Source organism: Otolemur garnettii, unplaced genomic scaffold (assembly GCF_000181295.1).
Source record: "Otolemur garnettii isolate 467f Iridium unplaced genomic scaffold, OtoGar3 scaffold00070, whole genome shotgun sequence".
NCBI classification, from domain to species: Eukaryota; Metazoa; Chordata; class Mammalia; order Primates; family Galagidae; genus Otolemur; species Otolemur garnettii.
The window spans coordinates 8,962,052-8,972,545 of NW_003852465.1; the positions used below are offsets into that span (position 1 = coordinate 8,962,052).

Below are 10,494 nucleotides of genomic sequence, written 5' to 3' on the forward strand. Positions count from 1 at the left end.
TCTCCGGCCTCTACCTCCCAAGTAGCTGGGACTACAGGCATCCACCACAACACCCAGCTATTTTTTGTTGCAGCCATCGTTGTTTGGTGGGCCCAGGCTGAACCCGCCAGGCTCAGGTGTATGTGGGTGATGCCTTAGCTGCTTGAGCCACAGGCGCCAAGCCCTTTTTTATTTTTTTGAGACAGTGTCTCAAGCTGTTGCCCTGGGTCATGGTGTCACAAGCTCACAGTAACCTCGAACTCTTAGACTCAAGCGATTCTCTTGCCTCAGCCTCTCAAGTAGCTGGGACTACAAGTACCCAGCACAATGCCTAGCTATTTGTTATAGTTGTCATTGTTGTTTTAGCTGGCCCAGGCTGTGTTCAAATCCACCAGCCTCGGTATATGTGGCCGGCACCCTACCCACTGAGGTGCGGGTACCACCCTTCTTCTTCTTTTAAGTCTTATGGGCAGTGCCTGTGGCTCAAGGAGTAGGGCGCCAGCCCCATATGCCAGAAGTGGCAGGTTCAAATCCAGCTCCGGCCCAAAACCACAAAAAGAAAACAAAAAAAAGACAGTCTTACTTTGTCATCCTCGGTAGAGTGTCGTAGCGTCATAGCTTACAGCAACCTCAAACTCTTGGATTCAAGAGATTCTCTTGCCTCAGCCTCCTAAGTAGCTAGGACTACAGGCACCCAGGACAACGCCCAGCTATTTTTGGGGGGGGGTGGGGGACAGAGCCTCAAGCTGTCGCCTGGGTAGAGTGCCATGGCATCACAGCTCACAGCAACTTCCAACTCCTGGGCTTAAGCAATTCTCCTGCCTCAGTCTTACAAGTAGCTGGGAGTGCAGGCATCCACCCCAGCACCCAGCTATTTTTTTGGTTGAGCCATGGCTGGATTCGAACCCTCCCACTCAGGTGTCTGTGGCCGGTGCCTTAGCTGCTTGAGCCACAGGCATCGAGCCAGCGCCCAGCTATTTTTAGAGACAGGATCTAACTCTTGCTCAGGTTAATCTTGAACCTGTGAGCCCAAGCAATCCACCTGCCTTGGCTCCCAGAGTACTAGGATTACAGGCGTGAGCCACCGCGCCTGGCCTTGACCTTGTAATTTTCTATCTTACCTCTACCAGAAACGAATACGCTGACTCTGAAAAGCCATGGTTTTTCCCTAACAGTCTCTACACAGAAAATATTCAAAAAATGCTATTAACTAAATGACACATTACAGGAGTTGAAAAATGCAAATCAAATCCTGCTATCACCTAGGTATGAAGTTGAAGTCATAATTACTGCACAACTATAAAACAGGAAATTCCAACCTAGGATACACATTCGATTCTGGTATATTCACTGGTACAGTCAAGAGAAGAAACTAGCTTTTATTTCACAAACAGCAATGATTCTTACCCTCCAATTCCGAATGCGTTTGAGTCTATTGGGAGTTTTCTCCAGAATCTGTAGAAATTCATGTGTCAGTTCTACAAATAAAACAGAAAATTTAAGAAAGACTCAGAGAGACAGAAGTAATAAAGTAAGAAATAACCTCAACTAACTCACTATTTTCATCTGAATCAAGTCACCTTCAGCCAGTTATGTGACAGATCAAGAACAAGTGCTTTTGAAGGTCCCTTACTCTAAAACTTACCATCTAAAAGTTCCAAGGTCACAGTGGCGTCAACATACTCCCACCAGTGCTTCCCATCAGTTGAGACTGGGATCTCCCAGTTGGACCACTTGCAAGCCAGATGAATGCAGACACAGGCCACCACAGGAGGTGTGTACTGCAGGCTAAATGTGGTCAAATGCAGGCTGACATCAGAGGGAAGGAAAACAGAGAGTGTCATGAGCTCTCAATTCTCAACCCAAAGCTAAAACTCTCCATTATTTAAAAAAAAAAAAGTTTTAAAAAACACAGGAGAGTGAGAAGGGCAAGAAATATCCAGTGCTCTGATACAGCACTCTATTTTCCTATTAACCCACCTGTTCAGGTAACAACATTACTAAAGTTCTTGACTAATATCATTCAGTCTACACATTAACCAGAGACAAAAAAAAGAAAAAGAAAAATAGGGAAAAAAGAAAAAAAAAGGCTAAGAATTCAAGTTTTTTAAAACATTGACTTCTGGACCAGTCAATGTTTATTACCTATTACCCCAGATGCTGGGGTAAAAGAAAAATTATGTGGTTTTTGATATGTGTAATCCCAAAAACCAAGTTTTTCCCTAACTAGAAAAATTATCTTGTCTCTTACTAATTTAATTCTATTTAAAATAATGAAAAATCTCCCTCTCAAGTATGAATATGCTTGACTGATGGTTTATCTCAAAAATTCTCAAAAGAGGTTATAAAAAGGACCTTCATAGCCCTGGAAGTTACTAGGGGTATCTTTGGTTTCCACAGACAAAATTAGGGACTGCTGTAAAGAGTCAGTCATTTGCTAATACAAGTAATTTATTTTGTAAAAAAAAGAGAAGAAATAAAAAGTATTGAAACTAAGTACCCATTTATTTAGGAGTGCCAAAAGAAAAAGGAGTCTTCTAAAATATAATTTTTGCAGAATTCTCCAAATTAGATTTTCAGTTACTATCAACAAGCACTAAGTTTAACTTTCAGAACTGTGTTCTTGGATATTTTAAAGCAAAGTTAACAAATGCAAAGTTGAGCATACTATCAAAGAACCATTACTACTTATATTACCATAGCAAATTAAAAAGCACCATGGAAACTTAAACTACAACATGAATACTATGCATAAAAATCAACATTTACCAGAGAATTTTCTAGAATATATTGTATCAAAGATCATTTCCATGTCTGGGTCCTTGGGTTCTAGTTTACTAAGTGGTTGTATTTACCACTCAAAAGATGACAATTCCAATCCAAGTAAAGTCCTATCCCAAAATCAGAAGGGGATAAAAATTAAAATATAAACCTGTTGGTTGCCATGAAGTACGAAGTCTGTGCTAAGTCCTTGCTTGCTAAAAAAAAAAATAAATAAATAAAAACAGTGGGGCAGGGGGAGGGGGAGGAAAAAAGTTATTAGTTCCATTTATTCTCAACAAATATTTAGTAACTGTTTAATATTTGCAAGGTACTATGAATAGAGTAGTAAATGAGGCAAACATCATCTCTGACCATCTGATGTTTATATTCTACCTAAGGAGACAGATCAACGATTTTTAATTTTAATAATTATCCTGCTTCCAGACCTAGGCACTCAAGCTGCATTCTGCACACCAGTTATTTGGGACACTTATAACATGTAATTCAGAGATTCTTATGTAAGGATTCACCACAAAACACTAAGCTAGATTAACTAAGATGACCTGAAAACCAAGCTCAGAATCCAGAAGACTTTAATATATTTGGGAAAAGTGATCTTTGCTGTTAAGAAAAGTATTATTTATATATATACACACACACTTTTTTTTTTTTAGGTCACTCTCAGTAGAGTGCTGTGACATCAGAGCTCACAGCAACCTCAAATTCTTGTGCTCAAGTGATCCTCTTGGCTCAGCCTCCTGAGTAGCTGGGACTACGGGCTCTGGCCACGAGGACTATTTTTTAGAGATGCAGTCTCGCTCTTGCTCAGGCTGGTCTCGAACTCCTGACCTCAAGCAATCCATTCACTTCAGCCTCTCAGAATGCTAGGATTACAGCCATGAGCAAGGGCAACCAGCCCATAAGAAAAGTTTTTAATGGAGTAGCCTATAAAATATATTACAATGAAAAAACTACATTCCTTTTTCAAAATTACATGAAACATACATTAGTGAAATGTAAAATAAGACCAATTACCACTTTGGTCTAGAAAACTATAAAAGGCACTTAAATGTACAATGACGTCCAGACTTTCTATTTTTTTAGTTTTTTTGTTGGAACATGGCCTCATTATGTTGCCCAAACTGTGCCTCAAAATCCTGGACTCAAGTGATCTTCCTGCGTTGATCTTCTGGGTGGCCTTTAATCAACCCTAGAATTAAAATAAGATCACCCCCTCTCCCAAGATGAACATCCTTAAAAGATTAAATCTCACCACTCATTTTGCTATAAATCAAGTAAGCTTTTCAATTTAACTTTTGACCAAAGCGGATGTGTTAAGTACAGAAAACCACAGCCTCTAAGTGGTAAAACAATTTAAGACAGTCATCTCAAGTTGGGATTCCTTACCTCGAACAAGTTGAGTGCACTTTACTACATGTGTATGTGGGTGATCAATTGTTAGCTCAAAGCCTTAAAAGAAAAAAGTAACTGGTTAAAAAGGCTAAACATACTCTAGACATTTTATACTTCTTTTCTCTGAGTCATTTCCCTCACCCAAAATTGCTGTTCAAAGGTTAAGAGTCACACACACAAAGTATGTAATATACTCTTCTCTAAGATATTTTATCTTCAAAGTTGCTTTCACTTTGAGCTAGAGGATATGGCCAAGATCTCAAGAGCACTTAAGAACACAAAACATTTTTAGGGACAACAGAATAATGTAATATAACAAGGTAGCCATAACATTCGTGTGCAACTTTAAATTGCACAGTATTTTAAATTGCACATGAACTTCATGGCTACTCTATACAATATGGCATGATATCACATGATATGACATAATACGACATGACATACGATGATATATGTAGGGTGGAAGAGTCACTCAAGTGATGACTACACCTTAACCTTTTTTTTCAGGGTCTTGCTCTGTTTCTGGGGCTATAATATAGTATCATCATCATAACAAAATCCTCAACCTCAAACTCCTGGGCTCAAACAACCCTTGTGGTTCAGCCATCCAAAAGAGTTAAAATGACAGGTATGCATCACCACACTCAACTAATTTTTCTTTTTTCTTTTTTTAAGACAGAGTCTCACTATGTTGCCCTCAGTATAGTACCATGGCATCACAGCTCACAGCAACCTCAAACTCTAAGGCTTAAGCAATTCTCCTGCTTCAGCCTCCCAAGTAGGGACTACAGACGCCTGCCACAATGCCTGGCTATTTTTGTTGTTGTTTGTTTGTTTAGTAGGCTCAGGCCTGATTCGAACCCATCAGCCCTGGTGCATGTGGCTGGTGCCCTAACGGCTGAGCTATGGGCACTAAGCCAGCTAATTTTTTTTTGTAGAGACACGTTCTCTGTTCTCAAACACCTGGGCTCAAGTGATCCTCTTGCCTGGGCCTCCCAAAGTGCCAAGATTAAATGCCTGAGCCACTGTGTCCACTCTAAAGCTTAATCTTGAAAAAATACTTTATTTTTTGAGACAGTCTCACTTTGTAGCCCTGGATAAAGCACGATGGTGTCACAGCTCACAGCAACCTCAAACTCTTGGGCTCAAGCAATCCTGTTGCCTCAGCCTCCCAAGTAGCTCGAACTACAAGTGCCCATCACAATGCCTGGCTAGATTTTTATATTTTTAATAGAGACAGGGTCTCGCTCTGGAAATCCTGAGCTCAGGCGAACCTCCCAGAGTGCTAGGATTATGGGTGTGGGCCACAGCGCCTGGCACTGAATAAACACTTTAAAACTTATTCCTCTCTTACCTCAGTTTTGTTCCCTCTCATCATCTCAGTTACATCAGACATTCATCATTTTTTTTAACCTCAAATGGTATTTACCAAAATTACTTCAGGAGAATCAGTGTGTCTACACAAACTGACTTGAGTAAGTTGCCTTTTTCGAGTATGTAACTAAAATTTTCCTGATATAAGAAATTCTGTGGGCTTGGCACCTGTAGCTCAAGCAGCTAAGTAAGGTGCCAGTCACATGCCAGAGCTGGTGGGTTCAAATCCAGCCCAGGCCTGCCAAATAACAATGACAATTACAACCAAAAAATAGCTGGGCATTGTGGTGAGTGCTTATAGTCCCAGCTACTGGGGAGGCTGAGGCAAGAGAATGGAGGTTGCTGTGAATTATGATGCCACCGCACTCTACCCAGGGCGACAGCTTGAGGTTCTGTTTCAAACAAACAAACAAAAAAAATTCTGGGGTGGCATCTATGGCTCAGTGAGTAGGGTGCTGGCCCCATATATGGAGGGTAGAGAGGTTCAAACCTAGCCCCAGACAAATTGCAACAAAAAAATAGCTGGGCGTTGTGGCAGGCACCTGTGGTCCTAGCTACTTGGGAAGCTGAGGCAAGAGAATCGCTTTAAGCCCAAGAGCTGAAGGTTGCTGTGAGCAGTGACGCCACTGCACTCTATTGAGGATGACAAAGTGAGACTCTGTCTCTTAAAAAAAAAATTACATTGATAAATTTATAAGATGCAAATTATTCTTAAAGGACTGCTGACTTCTGTGAATTAGATCTTACTTTAGGTTTCCACATTAGGAAACTAGGAAAATTAGGTTTAGGAAACTCTAGGTTTCCACATTAAAAGATACCTAGTGTAGAAAAAAAAATGACAGTCCAAAGGAATAAGAAATTATTTCCATACTTTCTAAGATGTTAAAGGCAGCCTATAAGAAAATAAGAGATAGTAACAGAACATCATCAGAGTTCCTAAGCAACTACTATAGTCTGAGTTCTTCTACTTCCATTTTCCTGTTCTAAACACTGGTCACCAATTTTGAATACCTATGCTTTTATCTAAATACAGTGATAAATAGATAACAACCTATGCAAGGAAAATGGTTCTTTAGTTTCTGCCATTATTTAAGAGGTTAAAAAATAACAAATCTTAAGCAAATCATGAAACCTAGAGTGAGAATTAAAAAAAAAAAAACTAACTGGTGTTTTAAAGGTCAGCTATACCTAACATTCTCCCTATGGTAGAGGCCAAGGTTAAACCTGAGCTCTATAAGCTCTATACTCCACAAATAGATGGACAGATACTCTTCAAAAATAACCCAAAGGATTTCCTCCTGTTTCCTATTTGGCAAATTTAAAATTACATCATTGTGTTAAATAACTTTAGTTATTAAGGGAAGTTTTAAGGGCAGATAAACTTACCTAAAGTCTGCAAAATTATGCTTTCTAAAATCACCAGATCTTGAACTTGTTGCAGGTAAGCCTAAAAGTGAGAAGACAGAAATTATTACCCATAAAGGCATAATGTGTAAAAAAGAAAATTCTCCATTACATCTATAGTAGTGAAAAGATGAAAATTATCTATACTTCTTAATAGAGAATGGTTAAAATATATATATGTATATATATATACACACACACACATATATACACACAAAATGTATGATAAAATACTATTTAGACATTTTTTAAAAGTAGAGAATACAATGGGCAAATATTTGTGATACAAGTGAAAAAGAAGAAAGATATAAAATACATGACACACAGCTATTTACAGAAAAGAAGCCAGAAATGCCAGTGGTTCACTTATATATCCGTGCTTCGTGGCCTAAAATATATCCACGTGATATACTTTTTCTTTGTTTTTTTTTTGCATTTTCAAATTTTACCACAATGAATTAACTTTTGCCACAAAATTTATATTTTTTTTATTAAAGAAAAAGCAAACATTAAAAGGTGCCTTTAACAGCCCTTTTAAGTTACAACCAAAAGAATAAGAGAAAATAGAATTAATCTCCTACCTCACTCCTAGTATCAGGAAGTGATTCCTGAGGATGGAGACAAGTATGTGCTACCTTGATGACATGTTCCAATTTTTTTGGCTGTTCTTCTACTTTAGCTGCTAGAAACAAGGCTGCTGGAGCCACAGACTGGATGGAGAAAAAATAGATCATATTTATCATTAATATTTTATTTCTAGACCAAGATGGAGATAAAGAGCTTAGTCTCAAACAAATCAAGCGCTTACCTCAACTTCATCAACTCATTTATGCTTTGCCCCCTACGTATATTTCCCCTCTCCTATCTAATGATCCATGTCAACTTCCAAAAACCAATTCTTAAACAACCTCTCATTAAAAACCATCTATGGGCTTGGCACCTGTGGCTCAAGCGGCTAAGGCACCAGCCACATGCACCTGAGCTGGTGGGTTTGAATGAAGCCTGGGCCCACCAAGCAACAATGATGGCTGCAGCCAAAAAAAAAAAAGCCAGGCATTGTGGTGGGCACCTGTAGTCCCAGCTACTTGGGAGGTGGAGGCAGGAGAACTGCTTGAGCCCAGGAGTTGGAGGTTGCTGTGAGCTGTCATGCCACAGCACTCTACCCAGAGTGACATCTTAAGGCTCTGTCTCAGGGGAAAAAAAAAAAAAAACTATCTATGGGAGAAGGTACTAGATATAAATAGTTTTCTATTTAAAATGAGATTTTTGGCTGGTGTGGTGGCTCACACCTGCAATCCCAGCAAAACTTTGGGAGGTCAAAACAGGAGAATCACTCGAGGCCAGGAGTTCAAGACCAGCCTAAGCAATAGAATAGTGAGATTCTATTTCCATAAAAATACAAAAATATCTTTTGTATTATCCTAGAGGGAGTTGAAACACATTCTTCTTTGTAAAGTATCACAAGAATGGAAAAGCAAACATCTAATCTACTCAATACTAATATGAAGCCAGCAGATGATCTAATTCACATCTACATAGGAGAAAAAGTCATTTCAATTCAAGTTGGGGGGATGGGAAGGGAGGGCTGGGGTAGTCCCATTTAATGTAGAGGCACAATGTAGAAGCACACCTTTTGGGTACGGGACACAACTCCAAGAGGGACTCTAACAAATTTAAATGTGAGCTGTTTGTACCCTCACATTCACTTGAAATAAAAAAATAAATTAAAAAGACAAAAATTAAAAATTAGCTGGTTCGGTGGTGGTGCATGCCTGTAATCCTAGCTATTAAAAAGAGGCTGAGGTGGGAGGCTTGAACATAGTTCAAGGCTGCAGTGAGCTCTGATCATGGCACTGTACTCTAGCCCGGCAACAGAGAAAGACCTCTATTTCTAAAAAACATAAGAATAAAACAAAATGAAATTCTTTATTAAAGAACGTTTATATCAAATTGCTCTAAACATTTTACTAAAGAACACATTGAAGCCAGGCATGGTGGCTCACATCTATAGTCCCACCACTCTTGGAAGGCCAAGGCAAAAGGACTGCTTGAGCTCAGGAGTTCAAGACCAGCCCGAGCAAGAGTGAGACTCGGTTATCTACTAAAAAACGGAAACAATTAGCCAGGCGTTGGTGGCATGAGACTGTAGTCCCAGTTACTCGGGAGGCTGAGGTAGTAGGATTGCCTGAACCCAAGAGTTTGAAGCTGCAAGTGAGCTAGGCTGATGCCACAGCACTCTAGTCTGGGGCAACAGAGTGAGACTGTCTCAAAAAAAATTAAAAAATAATAATAATAAAGAGTACTAAAATGTCCAGAATAGGCAAATCCATACAGACAGAAAGTAGGTAAGTGGTTGACAGGGACTGGAGGAAGTGGGAAATGGGAGTAACTGCTAATGGATGAGGAGCGTCAGCCCCATATACCAAGGGTGGAGGGTTCAAACCCGGCCCTGGCCGAACTGCAACAAAAAATAGCCAGGCATTGTGGTGGGCGCCTGTAGTCCCAACTACTTAGGAGGCTGAGGCAAGAGAATTGCCTAAGCCAAGAGTTGGAGGTTGCTGTGAGCTGTGACACCATGGCACTCTACTAAGGGTGATAAAGTGACTCTGTCTCTAAAAACAAAAAAAAAAAAAAAGAAAGAAAAGATATAAGGCCAGGCACAGAAGCTCACGCCTTTAATCCTAGGCACTCTGGGAGGCTAAAGCAGGAGGATCCCTTGATCAAGAGTTCAAGACCAGCATGAGCAAGAACAAGACCCATCTCTACTAAAAACAGAAAAATTAGCCAGGCTGGTGGCAGCTGGTGGCAGCCTGTAGTCTCAGCTACTGGAGAGGCTGAGGCAAGAGGAGCAGAGGAGCAACTGAGCATAAGAATTCGAGGTAGCTGTGAGCTAGGCTGAGGCCATGGTACTCTAGCCTGGACAAAAGAGCAAGACTGTCTCAAAAAAAAAAAAAGAGAGAGATAACAAAATGAAAAAAAAATATTCACACCACATCACAATAGCTATAATATTCAAAGAACTCATAAAAATAAGATAATTCAGGCACAGTGCCCATAGCTCAGTGGTTAAGGCACCGGACACATACACGGGGGCTGGCGGGTTCGAACCCACCTGGGCCATCTAAAACAACAACAACAACAAAAATAGCTGGGCATTGTGTTAGGCACCTATAGTCCCAGCTACTTGGGAGGCTAAGGCAAGAGAATCTCTTAAGCCCAAGAGTTGGAGGTTGCTGTGAGCTGTAACGTCACAGTACTCTACTGAGGGCAACATAGTAAAACTGTCTCAACAACAACAAAAAAACCATTATTGGCTCAGTGCCCATAGCTCAGTGATTAGGGCACCGGCCACATGCCTTGGGGCTGGTAAGTTAGAACCCAGCTGGGTCTGCTAAACAATGACAATACCAAAAAAAAAAAAAAGGCCTTGTGGCAGGTGCCTGTAGTCGCAGCTATTGGGAAGCTGAGGCAAGAGAACTGCTTATGCCAAAGAGTTTGAGGTTGCTGTAAGCTGTGAGACCACAGCACTCTACCAAGAGCAACACAGTGAGACAATGTCTC

The 10,494-nt window shown here is 40.3% G+C and overlaps 1 protein-coding gene across 3 annotated transcripts in view; it reads right to left on the reverse strand.

Annotated features, from left to right (window-relative positions):
• CCNT1 (cyclin T1) overlaps positions 1-10,494 on the reverse strand; it is a 23,865-nt gene that overhangs the window by 5,641 nt on the left and 7,730 nt on the right. Inside the window, exons 3-8 of one of the 3 annotated variants that reach the window (XM_003793585.3) lie at positions 7,515-7,643; positions 6,916-6,976; positions 4,150-4,212; positions 2,912-2,957; positions 1,625-1,788; positions 1,387-1,457 (exon numbers count right to left, since the gene is read on the reverse strand). In XM_003793585.3, coding sequence (XP_003793633.1) covers positions 1,387-1,457; positions 1,625-1,788; positions 2,912-2,957; positions 4,150-4,212; positions 6,916-6,976; positions 7,515-7,643 — 534 coding nt within the window. The remainder of the gene's footprint in view (positions 1-1,386; positions 1,458-1,624; positions 1,789-2,911; positions 2,958-4,149; positions 4,213-6,915; positions 6,977-7,514; positions 7,644-10,494) is intronic. The other 2 variants (XM_023515387.1, XM_012807489.2) reach the window with 2 other exon arrangements.